Genomic DNA, 19,828 nt, shown 5'->3' with positions numbered 1-19,828 from the left:
TTTCTTTTGAAAACAGTTTTATACTTTAAATTAAAATTCTTCACTAATTAGTGAAGAATGTTTTAGGGTATTTAAGAAGTCCTCAAACCTCTAACAAGTGCTGTACAGCTTTTGTAGCTTTTTAAAATTCTTACTTCGCTGAATGAGCAAAGATGTTTAGACGATAGTCAGAAATTTGTATTTAAGGTTTTTATATGTTATTTCCATGTTAACTTGATCTATGAGTCACGTTTTCTGCTTTTATGTCCTATTTAACTTTGTAATGACTTAAAACTGAAGCCTGTGAACGTCAGATAATGCTCCTAACTCTGTTGTCCTGTGACGGATCTTGAGCAAGTAGAGATAAAGGATGGATGCCAACGTTTGGGCAAGTTTATTTAAAGATAAACATGAGCAGCTTTCATTATGTTTTGATAATATTTTGACATAACTGCAATGTTGTCTGTGCTCAATCCACTGTTCTTTTTATAGATATATGTTTTAATTCATGACATCTAAAGAAGTGTCATCTCATCCTATTTGATTGGTTTTTTTTTACAGTACAGATTTATTGTCATAAAACACCCATGAAAGGTTCTGATTTGTGGAATCTGAAACCAGACAAATATAGTTTTCACTTTTGGCCTCAGACTGAACCCAAGCGAAGCGCACAGTCACGCTGAAAGTATTGGAAATATAGGCCAACAGATTAGAGGGGAGGGAAAATGAGATTGTGGTGAAAAGTGTGATGTTTCTTTGCAGCATCTGCTCCGCAATAACTAAACGGGGTTCGAAGAAGCATGTCTTCTGATGTTGGACATAAACATATTAGCTATGATGGCACACCTAGACTCAGGTGGTCTAAAAATATAGACTTGTGTTAAAGTCTATATTGTTGCAAAAATATTCAATAAAATCAAACTATTTCCAATTAGGCAACTTGCAGATTCTAGAAACGATTGATGTATGTATTTTTGTGTGTTTATTTTTAAAATGAAGAGTACTTAACCTTGCTCTAATTCAGTTTTATAAAAAATGTCATGTAGGATTAACTGAGTTAATCATCAGTGCTTTAGTTCTGCCCTCTGGTTTGACCTTTTCAAAACCATAATTTTCCTCAAATAAAGTCATTTTTATATGGGTTTGGACGAATGCTTGGACTCACCCTGATCTGAAAAAAATCCATCTTCAGCTTTTGAGCAGACACCTAAAAGTTTTGGGTCAAAACTGACCGGCATTTAGAACAGCGAACTTTAAGTTTAGTTTTATCAGACCACATGGGTCCCAAAACCATTTTTCCTTTCATGGAAGAAAAAGATTACAGACCCATTTGATGACTTAGAATATTATTGAAACATTAGTTCATTCCATTAACGCCGTTCACAAAGTGAAACCCTAACTACTATGTAATAACTTCATTGAGAAACTTCTAGTAGCCATCTAATAGAAAGAAAGGCATTCTGGGAATCTGAGATAATTGTTTTTATTCTTAATAAAAAAGCCACAGAAGTCTGCTTTCTGGAAAAAGTACAAAAGCATCTCTCATGTTTTTGTCACTTGTCACATATTGGAGAGTCTAAGCCTTTTGTAATGAAAAATGCCAATCACACTAGTAAGCTTGATTGGATGAATGCCCAGCCAGTGTATGTAAAGTCTCTGGAGATGGTTAAGTGGGTGTCATCTGCTAGGCCTTTCAGAATTAGAGGGATAACCAAAGCATGCTCTGGTTAAATTTGACAAGAGTTAGCCTGGTCAAATGGGATCAAATTCAGAAACTGATCTAAAACTCCTGGATATCAATTTCTTGTTTACTAGTGGACAATGTTACATGGAGTTACTGAGTAAATTAAAAGATTAAGCTAATGATAATTTTTTTAAACGTTGGAAGTGCTTTCTTGTGTAGGTAAATGTATTGCTTATAGCCTTGAATTTCATTTGTTGTGGGTGTTTGTCCCTAGTTTTTTGCAAATATGTGGTGAGTGAGTTCACCACTCTGGTGTTAATCTTTTAAATAAATCCTATCTCCCTAATATCTGCTTATTGGTGCTTGGTACCACTCCAGTATAATCGGCTTTCCTTCTCAATTTGTATCCGGTCCAAGTATTTAGTTTTCAAAGTTTATATATATATATATATATATAATCTGTAGAAATGTAGAATATTGAAAATGTAAACTTGAAGCAGAGGTTTGGCAGCTCTGCCTCAAATTCAGAAATTAGCCAAACTGGAGCCCCCCACACAAATGAGATACATGTTGACAAACAACATAAAAGCTGGAATCTAATTCACTGATGATGGATGGCAGATCTGTATTGGTGCACTTATCATGTAGGTGGGGAGGAAATGCTTAATTCCTCTCCGTAATGAAATCCATCTGCATCTTCAGTTTGTCACAACATCCCACTCCTGTCAGCGTGTCTGTGAAACTCAAATCCACATTTCCACATTGCAATCTCCAACCCTCAAACTGAGGCTTTCGTCAGCAAGCTAACCTGAGATTATTTCTAAACCATTAGCAGGTTGACCCGCAACCGACCTTTGCATTACTGCTTTTTAAACTCGGAGTGACTACCTGCTGTGACCAACGGTTGATTGGAAAAAGGAAAGGAATGACAGAGGAAGGAAAATACTTGTGTTATCGCTGAATTGTTAAGGCTTTCCAAGTTGCTTTAGCTGCAGCCTCAGTGAATCAACAACAGTTTACACAGGTTTTGCTTTGCAGTGTTTTTCGCAGTTGCTGTTAGGCTTACTACTTGTCCACATTTTTTCAACCGCACCTTTTTCTTCCCCTGAAGTTTTTCATTGCGTCTTTTATGGATAACCCTCCTCATATAAAATGTAAGTGACCGAAATCTGGAAAGCTGCACACTTCTGTTTACCATATAAAAAGTCATCAGTCTTATGTAATATTTTTATTGAAACTAAATTTAGTTTTTATAAGCTGTAAGCCAAGATAATCAAAATTAAATAAGTATCTTAATTGTGAGAAATGAATCTAGAAAATATAAGTGTTACTTTTTAAAGTGAAGGACAAAAATGCATGTTTTCTATGCAATTCTAAACTACTGAGATGCACATATATTCATATGTATGTCAATATAAAACTATTATTATATTTAGAACATAAAACAGAACAGACCAACTAAACAAAAAAAAAGAGAGTAACAAACATAAATCGTTACTGTTGTAGCTACTCACCTGTTTTATGTATTGATTGGTAGCAAATGCATTGTGTCCTGAGTGTAAGGCGACAGAAATGGCTCGTATTATCTCTGCTCTTATTTCTCACCCCGAAATCTGCACGGATGAGTGGAAAGTGATGATGGAGAAGGAGACTTAGTGAGGGAGTGTGCTGTGAACTGCTGTGAAATGTGGCAACCTTGTGCCAGTTAACTTGACTGAAGCAGACACGGATTTCCATTAAAGCAGATTGAAATCTCCACTGGGCCGTGTAAAGGCTGGTTATGTGGTCTCATCCGTGATGGATATATGAACATGCAAACTACGTCAATAAAGTCACCCAAGTAAATCTTCCGTTTCCTGTTCTGAAGGTGCGAATCCTGTGTTACCATTAGCATTAGAAAAAGAAAGAAAATTTGGAAAAAGCAGCATGAAAACGCACCTTATAATCAAGACAAGCCTGTACTTTTGAATCCAAGATGTTTTATCCAGGAGTCACATATGCAGAAAAGGTCTAAAGAAGGTCCAGAACTTTCTGCTCCAGCCTGCTTTGTGCCTCTGAGCATGCTTAAATGGTGAATGCGAATCTCCTCATTGGCTCCAACAAAGAGTTTAAGTTATAAAGAACTGACCCAGGCATGATCCATTCCTACTGGCTCAAAAGTTAACCAACTTCTGAAGAAAGAATGGGACTCACCTTTACTGACTGACCGAGTTCTGAACAGTCCTGATAATGAAAAACCCCCAAAAGGGAACCAACCCATCCAACTATTGGCAAATGAACCCAAATGTCTCTCAAGCTCCTGTCAGGTATAATGGTGAGTAAGATAAGCCGGCACACAGATCAATTAGTCTCACATGCTATTTTCATACCAGGACTTCAGAACTTGGACTGTCTAGTGGTCTAATTGTAACACTGTTGCCTTGTAGCAAAACGGTCCTGAGTTCAAATTCCAACCCGGGGTTTTTCTGCATGGAGTTTGCTTGCATGAGTTTTTCCTGTGTGAGTTTTTCCGGATACTCTGGCTTCCTTTCACTGAGAATACACACGACTGATTTAGTCAGTGTAATTTGTCCTTAGACGTGTGTGTGTGTGTGTGTGGGGGGGGGTGGGGGGGGAATTGGTTTCCTCTTGTGTGTGCCTGTGGAGGACTGGTCGCCTGTCCAGAGTCTACCCCACCTAGACATAGGCACCTGCCCCCATTCATTCATGCATGGATGAATGGATTAAAAGAGAGAAAAACTAACTGCTCCAGAAACAACTTGCTGGGCTAAACATCCTCTGAACTGGATTGTTGAACCTTTATCAAACAGAAAAGAGACTGATGTGAGAAAATATGAACCTATGTTACCATAAGGCTAGTGACTCATCCTCCTTTTTAGATTTGATATTAATAAATCTAAAAATGTGTTTTTACAAAAAAGCTCTGTAGAAGTTAATCTAAATTACTAGATTCCTTGCAAATGTCAAAGTTGTAAATACACACACATGCACAAAAAATCCCCTAAAAGTCAAATCGGGACTCTGCTCATTCTGAGTGAGCTCAGACCCCTCAATGAGTCTCAGTGAGTTTGACTCCAAGCTGTAACAGACAGACCGCCAGCGATAGCTGAAGCGCGCTCCCGGTGCGCGCCGCGGTTCCAGCGGGCGCGCACCAGAGGCTTCATCAGAGATCTGCAAACTTCCGCCGGTTGAAGGTGGGTCAAGTCACAGAGATAGAAGTTTGCTTTTGAAATTTCTGGAGACAACAGCGACGCCAAAGTGGATCTCGTCTATGACTCTTTGATCTGGATCGACGTTGTGACAGTGGCTGCTTGCGGCGGAAAATAAATAAATAAAAAATAAAAATACAGCGTGGCTTTTGACGATCTGAGATAAAACGACCACAATGTGTTTTTTGACAATCAATTTTTAGGCTGTGAACCTTTTTGTCTCCATGTTCCCGTGTTTTCCTTTTTCCTGTCTAATCTTCTGAAAAATTCAAGAATCTAAAACCGGACTAGTTGCTCTGAAACTGTAGGAAAGAAAATCCTTTTTCATCGCGATGGACTACACAGATTGAATTTTGTCATTAAATGGACTTAAATTTCTTCTTTGAAGAGCAACGTCGGAAAGTAACAAGTTCGTGCAAGGAAGCGGGAAGGAGATGACACCCAACCCTTTATTCCTGGTCCTCATTCTGTCGCTTACAAGTGAGTTATGTTCGATTCCTTGCATTTAAGCGTGAAACTTTACGATGAAAAACATGCATTTAGATTCCAGTGCGTTCAGACTAGCAGCGTTTTAGTGGAGAATTCATTCAGTGCTGTGATCCGAGGGAGGAAATAGACGCTGTCCATGGTGCTGATGTCAATGTAAGCACACAGATCTCTGGACTACTTCAGATATGACCGACGTGCTTTCCCCCTGCACACACACACACCCACACCCACACCACCCCAACCCCCCCACCCCCGCCCCCCACACACACCCCCACACACCCACACACACACCCACACCCACACCACCCCAACCCCCCCACCCCCGCCCCCCACACACACCCCCACACACCCACACACACACCCACACCCACACCACCCCAACCCCCCCACCCCCGCCCCCCACACACACCCCCACACACCCACACACACACCCACAAGTTTGTACATGAACGATGTTCGGATTCTGCTTCTTTAAAATTGTACCGTAGCCTTGATTTGCACAAAAATCCCTGACTTTGAGTTTTTGTCAGTTTTTAATAATAATAATAATAAAAAAAACATAGACACTGAGGCAAGCATTGTGGGACATACTGTTCAGTTTTGAATTTCTTTCTCTTTCTTCATCATTCATTTAATAACTTTTTTTGCACTTTCTCATCCTTTTGGCTAAAGAAATGCTTTCAGCCACCAACTTCAAGTGCACGGTTTTAAAACTGAGATTCGGCCATTTAAACAAAAACAAACACATGTTTTAAAAACCTACATTCCAATTAATCGATTATTGCTGCGGCATCATTTCCCAGTAAAAAAAAAAAAATCTACATGGTTTGTTTTGTGTTTATTTATTCTTACATTGACAAACTGTCCTTTAAGCAAAATCATCCTGGCTTGAAAGAATATCTGTAAGCCAATCCATTATTTGATTGAATAATTTAATCTTAAAGTTGATCTCTGTGGATAGAAATGTTTCATTAATAACCAACGACTGTCTTGGTCTGTGTGGTATAAATAGAAAAAGATGCAGAGGTGAGTTTCTTTTAGCCTCTGGGTTGGAGAAGTAGCCATAACACACCATGCCACCATGCACTGGACGAGGTAAAATAAATATTCAGAGCTCATTGTAAGACAGCATCTACAGGCCTATTGGTTGGATAAGAGTAATATCATTAAAAAAATGCTTTTTTCCTTTTAAACTGGATCATTGTGTTTAATCAGACGAGACGACGATTAAGCTTTTCAGCAAGAAACACTTCAGGTGAGTCTGGTATAAAACAAGGGCTGAAAATGTGTAAACTCCTCATGTCCACCATTAAGCCGGTGAAGATGCTGCAATGGCATTCTGGCCTCTTTTAGGGCATTATGAGAAAATATTTTCATACAAACAGGAAAAACTTGACCATAAGCTAAAGATGAGTTGCCGTTAGGTCTTTCAACAGGATTGTTATCCCAAACACAAACCTTTTTCATTTTCATTTAGACCTCCTCAAAAAGACATTAGAAGAAATAGACTGAGAGATTAAAGATCCATCTTGCTAAGTGTTGTCCTTGGCAAAAAGGGATTTGCACAAAGTATTAGCGGCAGAATTTCCAACAATTCTTAATGCAATGACATTGCTAAAAACAATTATTTCCTAACTTAATTTTTAATTGAAACTCACAGTTGGGTAACATCTGTCTTACTCTCGATTAGAGATATTTTCTTCCGTCTACCTGGAAGATTGGGCAGTTGTTGTGTGCAGACTCTAAAAATATTCAACAGTAAAAGCAGATGGGCTGTTTGAATAATTCACTGAAGGCTACTTTTGTTCATGTATCCAAGAAAGCCCCGTGTTGTTTCTCTCAGAGAACACACTTGAGTGGCTCTCGGCTTCAAAAGAATCTCTTTGTTAATAATCTGCCCTGGATTCTTGTTTTGTGGAGTGTTGTGATTTTGGCTTCTTTTATCACTAAACTGTCACATTTAGCATTTTCCTCTGGGTCAGAATCAAACAGCGAGGACATTTTACCAGCATAAATGAATAAAATAGACAACTCACTACAGTTGATGTAAATATAACAGAAAAAAAACGTGGTTAAGCATCATTCTATTGGATCCATCAGGATACATATTCTCTGTAAACAAGGTTTTACATATTTTATAGGATGCAATACTGTACAACTCAGAGAGACTGAGCAGCCTTCTGTGTCCTTTACAGTGTTGCTCCCTGTGTTTGCATTTCCTTAAAGGCCAAAAGATTTGTGCTGGATTAGTGTTGCGTAATTGTATTTGGCACCAGTGCTCATTCAAAGTGGCAGTGTTTAATAGCAGCTGTGGTGAAATGCACAGATTAAGAACAGTAGCACTATAACTTCACTGATTCTGTCCTTCTGTGCTGCTTTAAGGCATTTGAAGCCACATGCGGCAGAGTAATAAGTACTGAACAATATTTATATTTTAATCTGCCTTTTGATACAAAATTCACAGCGGATTTCTCTAACAGCCAAGGCAACCTACAAATACAATCAAATCAAAACAAGTAAGTCCACAAATCATGTGTTTAAGAAAGTGAAATGGAACAGGAAATACGTGTTGAACACTTATTTATTTAAATGTCTCAATATTATGTAATTCAAAATCATTTTTCTGATAATGACGACTTCAAAAAATCTAGCATAAAGATCAATGCATCGCTCAGGTGGGATTTTGACCCAATCTCTATAAAAAATGCTTTAATCCGGGATGTTCTTGGTGTGTCTTCCTTGTACTCCCATTTCAGTTCTTTTCATATATTTTAAATGGGATTCAAGACAGATTACCAGCTGGGCCATTCACTTTACATCATGCTCTTATCATTCAACACAGAAAGTCTGAGAGAACTTCATCCAACCTGATGGCCATGTTTTCAGTAAAAACCTCTCCGGGAATCACACTGTTGTTGCAAAAGTTAAAGAAATAGGGACAATAAAAGTTGTGCAAAAAAAAAAAGAGGTAAAGATTGCAAGGGCATCTCTTTCCATGCAAACAAAATATAAAGAAATGGGAGATAACTCGGCTTTTGCTCAGTATTCTAGTCATGTTAGGATAGAGTCTAACTTACGTCATCCTTAAGTTTAGCCCGACTTTCCCTCTGCAAGCGGTACAGCAAACTATTTGTCCTTTTGAGTTGAAATAAGCTGAAAACTGGTTGTTTCATTTAGCTTTAATGCATTTATTCGCCCCATTTGAACTGAAACAAATAACACCCAGTCTGACATAAAAGTCGAAACGGCATGGTGCATCTGTAACAAGAACATCTGCGCTCGCTGCACGCAATCTACTGAATAAAAAGGGAGACCGTTCATGTGGCACAATGAAGCAAGCCATCTAGATATTTAATGCCCGCTTTGCTATTGTAAGTTTGCTTGACAATGGAGGCATGTTGACAGCAAATGTCATGAGACGAAAAAAAAAAAATGCCTCGAAGTTATTCTGGGCTCTATTTTTACATAACCAATCATTTAAAGTTGTGCAAATACAAAGCTTCGAGAGGTTGTCTCATAGGATGCATGACTGGATTTCTGTTTGCTGTTTTTTTTTTTTTGAGCGTCTGCAAAATGCTCAGCCAATCACATTGACAAAGCAAACGAGAACATGGTGTAATAGTGATAAGGTTAGGCATTAATAGCTTTATTGTTCACATCCAACTGGCATCTAAACACATGAGAGAAGCAAATTCAGTTGTTTCTTTTGTTAAAAGGAAGCTTCCTGACGTTGTGGTTCAAGCAAATGGCATTTATTCATCACATTAATTATTGATTGACTGATGTAATGTTTTCACATGAGCTTGTGTCTGCTTTTCTAATGGCTGATTTAGCCTGCAGCCACGTGAAATTAAACACACTCGGAGTGCATTTGCTGCTTGTGCTTTTCTGCCTGCAGACAGCAGAGCAGAGAATGCTGAGGAGCGGCTGGTGAACCACCTGCTGGGACCGGAGCGCTACAACAAGCTGATCAGACCTGCGGTGAATAAGAGCCAACAGGTCACCATCTCCATACAGGTTTCTCTGTCGCAGCTCATCAGTGTTGTGAGTATAGTTTATGATCCGCGATAATCGTCAAAATTGGGTTTTGGGGCCAGTTTTATTGGTACATTGAAGACCGACTCTAATATTTCAGCTACAGTATGAAGTTTTCATACAGTGCTTTTGCAAACGTTTTTATACCCCTTCAACTTTTCTCTAATTTTTCACTTAAACTTTTCATGTTGATAATGTGAGATTTAAGGAAGACGTGTTTTTTAGACATGAAAATTTATGCTGGCTCTTATTTAGCTCCCTTTTTTTTTTTTATCATGATACCCCTAAACAAAATCTGGTGCAACTTAACAAAGAAAACTGCCTCATGAGGAGCAAAGGAACCTCAGACAGGTTGGAGACACGGCGGTGGAGAAGTTTAAAACATGCAGTGAAAAAAAAAAGATTCTGTGGTGAAGTAAATTTAACAAAACTGAATCTGTGAATAAAAATTCAAGTTAGTGTCTTTACACAAATATATCTAGTATTAAGGTCCAAAATATTTATTCAAGATACATGACATTGTAATATTTTTCAGAAAATGCACTAAGAGCATCTTTTTAAGTTTATCCACAGAACAAAAAACAATCTTGTTATGTTTATGGTGTTTAATTTGGTATTTCAAAACACCAAATATCCATAAGAGTGTTTCAATCAAGCATTTTCTTTTTAAGGGTTGTTAAGGAATTACAACATACTCACATTTATTAAGTTAATTTAAGATTTTACAGTGTACTTGCAAATTTCATTTACTACATTAAAAAAGTTTCGTAATTTATACAAAGTTCAGCTTTGTTTAATCTTCCTGACAAAATTAAATTCACTTTATTTGGATTTTCTTTTTCATGTCACAACATAAGTAAGTACTTTGAACAAAGAACAGTCTTGCTTGATAAACATGAATAAATTATACAAACAGTTGCCTTTTATAAGACTAGAGGAGAATATTTTATCATAGTGTTTTGGTTATAAAACAACATCTCAAACTGTGGACAGTTCTCAGAGAGCTGTACAATCCTTGTTCTGAAAAACCTCCAAGACATCGCCGTCATGACAGACTCAGCGCTCCAATGAGACCAGAAGCCAAGAGGCGATGGTAATGCTGCAATGTAAACCAGTATTTTAATATGTAAATTGGATTTTTAATTTTACTACTCCTTACGTCATCTGTAAAATTTTCCAGATTTCCACAGAATGGGTCACCCTTTGTGAAGGAGAGCTAAACTTTACTTCAGTGGATCCAGATTTTTCAACTAGAGGCGATGCTGGGTCAAAAACCCATAATTGGGCTTTAATTTGGTGACATGACAGCCGATCCTTTTATATCATCCAACATAAGGCAGCATTGTGAGAAAACTGTAGCAGAAAGGGCTCTGCTGTTTTTATTTTTTAAAACCCTTTGGGCTCTGAGCAGACAACTTCCCAATGTCTCTGATGCCATGCATCTTTAATCAGCTGCTCTCCCTGAGCCCATCTTACACCGAGTCACTTGGACCCACAGAGGCTGCTGAGCGTCTAATTTCCAGACGAGAACTGACTGCAACATTGTTTTTGCTACTAAAAATGTGAGCTTATCATTGTTAACACAAGTAAAGAGAAGAGGAGTGGAAACCAATTTTAATTGGCTCTTTTACACTCTTGACTTAGGTGGAATCCATTTGGTTTTTTGTGAAACAAAACATCAAACTGAAGAAGTATAATTTGATATTAAGATAATTCATCCTCCCACTACATCATTACACCATGTCTGATAGATTTTTGTTTAATATATTGGAAATGCACCTTACCAGACAGCTAGAGTTTCTGTTGTTTCTCAGGAGGCTCCACTGCACTATGAAGAAAAAAAGTGAAAAATATAAATTATGGTGTGAGATGAGTGATTATGCAAAACTGACCTAGGTCTACTACAACTACTACTACTAGTTGTAGTTGATGAGATCTCTGTAACAAACCTGCACTGTTTCTGTATCTGTCTGCTTAGATATTTATCTAATATTTAGTAAAATCCCTTTTCTCTCTATAATAAACTCATTTGATTAAAATAGCTACATAGATTTCATGGCATAAAATCTAAACACTGCTCCACCACGTGAACCCGTGTTGCGTCAGTGAGGGTCATTTACATGTTTAGAAAATATGGTTATATTGCATTAACTGGATTTTACTTAAAACACACACACACACACACACACCCACACACACACACACACACACACACACACACACACACACACACACACACACACACACACACACACACACACACACACACACACACACACACCATAATTTCATAACAAAAAATCTCAGTAAAATAATGATGGAGATGTGATGTGATCATACAAACATTCAAACTCTGCATCATAGGGTCTCAGTAAAAAGGCTCGCGGGTTAGATGAAGTGACAGCTTGAAGTTGCCGCTGGCTGGGAACAAGTGTGAGTCTTCTTGCCCGTCTCTTTGAGTCTTCCCAGTGACACGTGACTGACACGTCGAGGTCGAACAGCTACAGCCCATTTGATTTTTGGATGGGCTGCAAACTCGATGCAGAACAAGAACTTGCAAGAATGCAAGGCAGAATTTGTAGACACATTCTTTTATTTGGATGTCTGGGATTTTGTAAAACTGAATGAATCATTGATGGTCCATCTGGGCTGTGAGGTGGTTATTTTATTTTGAAATGGTTTTTTTGTTTGTTTTTTTTACCAACCTTGTTCATCCTGAGAGTAAATTTTCTGCATGTTCCTTTTTTGCAAAGAGATGAGGTTGGATGGAGAACATCTGCTAACAGTGATCTTCGAGTGGAAAGTGAGGCCCTCTAAATCATTAATATGTTTAGAGGGCCCAAAGAATATAATCCAGACTACCTGATGCTGCCTCTGTGTTCCTTGTTGGGATGATGTGCTTAGCCCAGTGTGCGGAATAGGATTCCTTTATCCAATATGCTTTGTATGCAGATCAAATAGTTCAGTTTTTCTCTCATCTGTTTGATTGTCTGATTACCTGTGGTTGTAATGTACGAAACATTAATTGAAAACCAACTGAACAAGATCATAGAGTTAACACAAAGTGTCCGCAAATATACTGTTATCTTACTTTTTATTTATGTGAATAATTAAGGAAATAATTTATTTTAAGTTTGAGAGATCATTGCCAGACCCCCCTACTTTATGTTTCATGATTCTGACCTAAACTTAGAAAACAATTGCTATGAAACACAGCTTACAGTGATGTTATGAAAAACTCTAAATTACTCTGTGTTTGAACTATTAAAAAAAATATGGTATTTTGACATCAAACTGTTTGTGACTTAGTGCTACGGTGAGCTGGACTTTCACATATTTTGCTAAAAGGTGCTTCAAGTCGACCAGATAAACTAAAAAATGGCAGAAATCCAATCAATGTTTAAAATAAATGATTTTTTTTTTGTTTCTGCAGAATGAAAGGGAGCAGATAATGACCACCAATGTGTGGCTGTTTCAGGTACTGTGCAGTCTTTCTCTAATTCCCTGTCTGCATCACAATTCATACATTTTTGGTTTGCTGATAAGAGTGCTTGCTCTTTCCATAGGAATGGAATGACTACAGATTGAGGTGGGACCCGGAAAAATATGAAGGCATCAAAAAACTGCGAATACCTTCCAAACTGATCTGGCTTCCTGACATAGTACTTTACAACAAGTGAGTAGGTGGAAAGCGTAAACTGATAAAATGAGCTGAAGGTTCAGAGAAAATGTGAAAATGCATTTAACCGTGGCTGTATTGTTGAATGGACAGATTGTTCACTGTTGAATATTTGTGGCCAATCTCTAAACATATCACAGTGCCGACGGAGTGTATGAAGTTTCCTTCTACTGCAACGCTGTGGTCTCCAACACGGGCGACATCTTCTGGCTCCCCCCAGCCATCTACAAGTCTGCCTGCTCCATCGAGGTGCAGAACTTTCCCTTCGATCAACAGAACTGCACGCTCAAGTTTCGCTCCTGGACGTACGACCACACAGAGGTGGACCTCATCCTCACCAGCGATTTCGCCAGCCGGGACGACTTCACGCCGAGCGGGGAGTGGGACATCGTCTCGCTCCCGGCACGCAAAAACGAGGACCCCAGTGACATCACGTACCTTGACATCACTTACGATTTCGTCATCAAGAGGAAGCCCCTGTTTTACACCATCAATCTGATCATCCCGTGCGTGCTGATCACGTCGTTGGCCATCCTGGTGTTCTATTTGCCTTCGGACTGCAGGGAGAAGATGACGCTGTGCATCTCGGTGCTGCTGGCCCTCACCGTGTTCCTGCTCCTGATATCAAAGATAGTGCCACCCACCTCTCTGGCAGTGCCACTCATAGGTCTGTGAAGTTTGTGTTTGTTTGCTGCTCATGGGATGGATTCAAGGCCAGACGAAACTTGCTTTTTAGAGTTCGGATAACTGTAAAAACCAAATTATCATCTGGTGTTTTATAAAATGTTTTTGTTAAAATTGATGTGTTAAAAAAAGTAATCTGAATACTTTACATCCTTAGAGGTTTTTAGAAGCACTGACATCAGCAAAGAGAAACCTTATCTATGTTCAGGGGCTTTTTACACCTGACTAAACCAACACCACAATCTTAAAACTCTTCCAGAATATGGATGGCCTTTGCAGAGTGTTACAGTGGTGGTTTCATGTATTTTTGAGGCACATATTCCTTTTTTTATAGCACAGTCAAGTAACTATGTTACCTTCAGTTGTTATAAAAATGCTGTATATAACATCCGTGACTTAGAAGAAATTTGACTTTGTAATTTGACACCTTGAAATTGGGCCTCTGTCTCTTTAAGAAGCTCCTGCCTTTCTTAAAGAGGGGAGAACAAGAAAGAGAAAGAAAAAGCACACTAATGTTGGAAGTGGAGGCACAACTAATTCTTAAAGAGAAATTTAAAACATCCTGTTCCAGATGTTATACCCATAGTGTTTTTTTTCTGGAAAGCATCAGTCAGCATTATTTTCTGCAGTAATTGGAGAAAATTTAATATAGTCACTTTCTAAATACTGAAAAGAGGTTTTCTAGATTTCCCAGAATCAATAAACTTTTACAAAACAATGGAGGTTCTGAAACTGTGGAGTGAACCGAAAAGCTGTTTCGTGGGGGTTGTGAGAACGAACACTGCCGTCATTTAGTTTGCAATAACATAAAATCAGCAAATTCTTAATCTTGTTGCATTTAATGAAAAAGGAATGTAACAGTATCCAACATAAAATACATGTAAATGAAACATGGACAGACACTTTTTCTGAAATAGGTTCTGTATTGAGTGTTTGTTGTCAGGAAGCTGCAGCTGGCTTGTAGACTTAGCTCATATTTCCAAGATCGAGATCGGAAAGTGTCATTTAAAATGATTTGTTCATGAGCTAATTCCTTGTAGCTTAACACACATAGGATTTATGTTCTTAGATATAATTACTTTTCAATTATGTATGTATAATTCATGTTTTAAAGTCTTTGAATCCTGTCAGTCAGGAAATACGCAGTGTGGGTTGAGAAGCTTAGCCCTCGACCTACACATTAGTATACAGTAGATGTACTAATATGTCTTTGTTTTACCCCTTTTTTCTCTTTTTCTGATCATTTTCCAGGTAAATACTTGATGTTCACCATGGTACTGGTCACATTCTCCACTGTCAGTACGGCCTGTGTCCTCAATGTGCATCATCGCTCCCCGTCTACCCACTACATGCCAGACTGGGTCAAGCACCTCTTCTTGGTTCGCCTTGCAACCCTCCTGCTCATGAGACGCCCGGGTTCCTCCAACGTCCACAATAAACTACGCAAAAGGCTCACCAGCAGGAACCCCGTCAGTAAAAGCAGCTTTCACAGCGCCGCAGGCAGGAGGCAGCACTCCGACGCCAGACTGGGAGGAATCCCCACAGACTGCAACTCTTTCTATGTTAACGAGGATTCGGTGTACAACTGCTGTTGGAAGATGGGCGACGCCCGGGACTCCCCCGACTTTGTGAGGCCGACAGCGGCGCAGTTGGATGCAGAGCTGGAAGAAGCAGTGGATGGAGTGAAATATATCTCTGAACACATGAAGATGGAAGATGGCAATGAAGGGGTGAGGAGCTGAAGTACAGAGAAATAAGGAGAGATAGAATGAAAATCATCATTAGATCATCAGCCCCTCTCTTGAAGAGCGACAGAGGCTGAATAAGAGAAGAAAAAACAGATTTTGATGTGTGATATATTAGATCTATAAAGACTGACTCTCTAAACATACAGTGTTTAAAGTGCCTTGAAATAATATTCCTACTTCCTGAACTAATTTTTTTTTTACAACACAACGTCAATGTATTTATATGGGCTATCCCACAAAAAGTAGTATCAAGCAAAGTTGGGGTACATCTGGCATTTTTTGGGGGGTGAGGGAGATTTTTAAATATAAATTTGAAAAAAAAATTATAGGAAAGTTTAAAGTATGGTTGCATTATAACGTTAGAGGCAAAATCATAAAACTTTGCTGTAACTTTAGTAAAAAGTAATGAAATCCAAAAGCATGCCACACATTTCAGGTTTTCACTTCTAAACATTTTGTAACTCATGTGTAATTTTCTTTTCACTTCACAAATGCACTATGTTGTTTCAATCTATCACATACATTTCTAATAAAATATATCTTTATGCATACTGGTATAAAGTTCAAAAAGCAACAGTTCCTTTCCATGATGCTGTAATTTTGTTCATTTCAAAGTTTCAGGCTCTCTGTGAACCTTTGAGCAGTCAAAATGATTAAAGTGATGAATAAAAATAGAAATCTGGTCTTTATCACATCTAAGCTGATTTACCAAGGAGCTAGCACTGACCCCTTTTTTGTGGCCTTGGGTTTTTGAACTTTCCTTTCAACCAGCATCTTATCCAGCCACAGTTGATCATGACAGATTTTTTTTAGCCAGTCTCTTAATATCAGTCATATGTTTTATAGCTAAAAATATTTTTGGCAACAGACCTGAAAGCCTTCATAACATCAGATGTTCAAACTCCTGTTAGTCTGTTTTTCCTGTCTTATAAACCTCTCCAAAGAGAGTTAAATGTTTAGAGCAACTATTTTAAAGTAATGTTAAAAACAGACAAATTGTTGGTGCAAAAATATTTTAAAAAAGTGACTTCAGGGTGATTGGTCTAAAACATATGGCTTGTGTTACAATGAACCTGTCACGACTTTTGACTTTCTGATATGACTTCCAGATCATCGAGGACTGGAAGTACGTTGCCATGGTGATCGATCGCCTCTTTCTCTGGATCTTCATCCTGGTGTGTGTGGTGGGAACTCTGGGACTCTTCATGCAGCCTCTCTTCCAGAGCTACAACACGCCCACAGCTGATGACACAGAGTAAGTCAGGCAGAAGGTGAGACACTCATTCAAATGAACTCTGACATAAATTCTAACTAGCAAAAACTCCAGTTAAGGTGACTTAAAATTAAATTAAATGACAATGGGGTGTGCTGTGGTGGCGCAGGGGGTTAGCACGCCCCACGTTTGGAGGCCTTAGTCCTCGACGCGGACCTCGCGGGTTCGACTCCCGGTCCCGACGACCTTTACCGCATGTCTTCCCCCCTCTCCTCACCCTCCTTCCTGTCTGCCTACTATACAAAAAATACGAGCCACTAGCGCCGCAAAAACTCTTCGGAGAAAAAAAAAAAAAATGACAAAGTGCTTTGAGTCTTCAAAGTGAGTAACAGTTCATCATTAGATTTAATTTCCCCACTGATTCCTAAATATTTATTTCTTCAGATAATCCATTTTATGACTGATGTGGGTAGTGGTATGAAGGAGTAAAAATGACTTATAATAGTTGTAAAGTTGCATATCAATGGACTATGAATGCATAATGATTAATTTAAGACATGGTTTCCAATTTTGTTAAACATTTCTTGTCAGTCATCTTCAGTGCCTTATCAAAGAATTCAACCTGTCGCTTTTTTCACATTTTGTCATGTTCCATACACAACATTTAATGTGTTTTTATTAAAATGTTATGTGATAAATCGACAGTAAGTATTACACAATTGTGAAGTAGGATCAAGTTTTTACATAAAACAACAAAAAACATTGATATATTTAGTTGTCTTTCATGCAACAGAGGCAAGAGGAAAGCCGTTGACGGAGAAACAAACCAGATCCAATCTAATATTTGCGATAAGTTATGGACTGTGTGCAATAAAACCAAAAAACGGGATGTTTTCAAATTAGACAAATTGAACTTTTCAGCCCACATGCCAAACAATGCAGATGGAGGAAGGCTAACACTGAACTACAGAACTACAATAGAAACATTTTAGATAAAATATATAATCATGTCATTCAAGGTCCAGACCTAAAGCCAATACAAAATCTTTGACTAGACTTGACAATTGATGTTGACAAAATATCAAACCAGTTGAAGAAGCAAAGAAGAATGGCCTAAAACAAAACTGTTTTTATGTTTTGGTAAAATCAAAAGTCTCGCAGGTGTAATTGTCACATTTAATATTTAATTCGCAACTCGGTAGAAAACATTCAAACAGTACCATTCAAGGCATTCTTTATTTCAAATACTCCCAGGAATATCTCACTCGAAGTGTTTTTTTACATAAAATGTTATATATAGAGACATGAATGCATTTATCATGCTGTGTTTTTCTCCCTGCAGATATGGAGATTTCTAGGATTTCTGTGGCACAGAAGAGAAAACTGTCAAATCAGCATCAAAAGAAGAAAAGAAGCTGAACACTTGTCAAACATAATTCAGCTGCTGCTGGTCAGATCAGATGTGCATTCAGCCTGATCTGGGCAGCCTGCTGCACTTGTTGAATTTGCAACGTTGGACTTTAAATGTGAACCAGTGTTTGTGCGAGGACACAACTGGAATATTGTGTCTTTTTCACCTTTCTTTCTTTATTATAAAACTATTGTTCCACTGTCCCCTTAGTGAGTGCTTCATTTCCATCGTCTGTCCTACTTTGGATGTTACTTGTTCTGCTGTTGGTCTCCGTCTCTGCGTTTTTCTTCTTTGCTTAGTTTTTTTTTTTTTTGTCTGTCTTTCTGTTATTTTTTGTGACATGATATGTCAAAAAGCCTGTCAGACAAACTCGGAGACGACTCAGGAAATCTTCCCCGAAAGACTACATGACAAAAAGTGATGTAAAAGCAGTGAAAGAGTGATTGGTTGCAGCCACCATACCCACAGAGATGGTGGCTGATTTGTGATTTGGGGTTACTTTCTTCAGATTGAACTGGGTTTTTCCTCAAGGTGGATGAAACCCAATCAAGTTGTTTTTTTCCCCCAACATTACAGATTTCAGCCAGCGAGCTTAGGAATGAGGGATTTTAGCTATCAGACTCACAGAGACTGAAAGGATACATCCAAACAAAAGTGATGTGTCTGTCATTTGACAGAGATAGAAAACCTGAAGGATGGAGTGAGGGACTGCTGCCAAATCAAGATGTTTTAAATCTACAAAAAGAAAGAATGAATGCTGAAGCTGAAACTACAGAAATTATTATTTGATGTGCGGCACATTTTTGTAACAAGTTGTGCAGGATGTAGGTCAAATTAAAGACAGAAGAAGTTTTGAAAGGGTCTTGTCTATTCCTTTTGTTTTTTACTTGTTGGATTTAAACAGAGGGTAGATACACTTTTTGGAACGATGCAAATGTGCACCCAGGAACAATGTGATGTTACACGTGTAAAATAAGATGATTGATTTGAAAAGAATTTCCACACTAACTGTGTACTAATACAATATGTTGAATAAAAAAAATCTGTGTTGAAACTCTACAATAATGTGCTGACAAAATGTTTTTACTTTGTTTCATTTGTTCAGTGTCCCATGTATAAAACACAAACACGACAGATTTTCATTTGACAAGATTTATGATTAAATCACAATCCCTCTTTGTGCACAACACTCCATCCTAACATGCTATGACACATGCAGAGTTTTTTTATCTTTACGTCACAGAGCAGGTTTCATATCTGCCGACACTTCTTTGGTGTTAAATATTGACAGCAGAGTAAATGTAGAAGAGCTGCTGTCACATTAAGAGCCTGGGGGTGAGAAATAAGGGCACATTATGTCATAATGTAATTTCGACAGACTCTGGAAGTATGAGTTGAGACAAGGTGACATTAGACAATGTGTTCAGTGCTCAGGTGGGCAGACAAGGTTGGCAAAAAGTGGCTAAAGTATTTTCCTACATTAGAAAATTGAACATAGCGACAAAAATTAAGGCATATGGTGTGTTGCCTTTAACATTCCTGCAGTTGTTTTGTGCAGGTTTTGATTGAAAATGTCAGCGTCAGTCGGCGTGTGTGTGAAGGTTTATGAATGTGTGTATAGCTGTTTTCTTCCTGTAGATGTTAAAATGCTTCACGGGTTTGTCCTGCTCGGTTTTTAGGTTCAAAAAGTGTGTTAA

At 38.3% G+C, this 19,828-nt stretch overlaps 1 protein-coding gene across 1 annotated transcript; it reads left to right on the top strand.

The window, feature by feature from the left end:
* Window positions 1-4,767: 4,767 nt before the first annotated feature.
* On the top strand, window positions 4,768-19,828 carry LOC114143971 (neuronal acetylcholine receptor subunit beta-2-like). Its single transcript, XM_028016385.1, has 8 exons — window positions 4,768-5,352; window positions 9,260-9,405; window positions 12,830-12,874; window positions 12,963-13,072; window positions 13,216-13,742; window positions 15,011-15,489; window positions 16,617-16,762; window positions 18,063-19,828. Exons 1-8 carry the CDS (start codon window positions 5,307-5,309, stop codon window positions 18,076-18,078), a joined length of 1,515 nt encoding a protein of 504 aa, XP_027872186.1. The 5' UTR covers window positions 4,768-5,306; the 3' UTR covers window positions 18,079-19,828.

The sequence above is a fragment of the Xiphophorus couchianus genome, chromosome 5 (genome assembly GCF_001444195.1).
Source record: "Xiphophorus couchianus chromosome 5, X_couchianus-1.0, whole genome shotgun sequence".
NCBI lineage: Eukaryota > Metazoa > Chordata > Actinopteri > Cyprinodontiformes > Poeciliidae > Xiphophorus > Xiphophorus couchianus.
The sequence above is the reverse complement of the archived record's forward strand: the minus strand, read 5'-3'. Positions and strand labels throughout refer to the sequence as shown.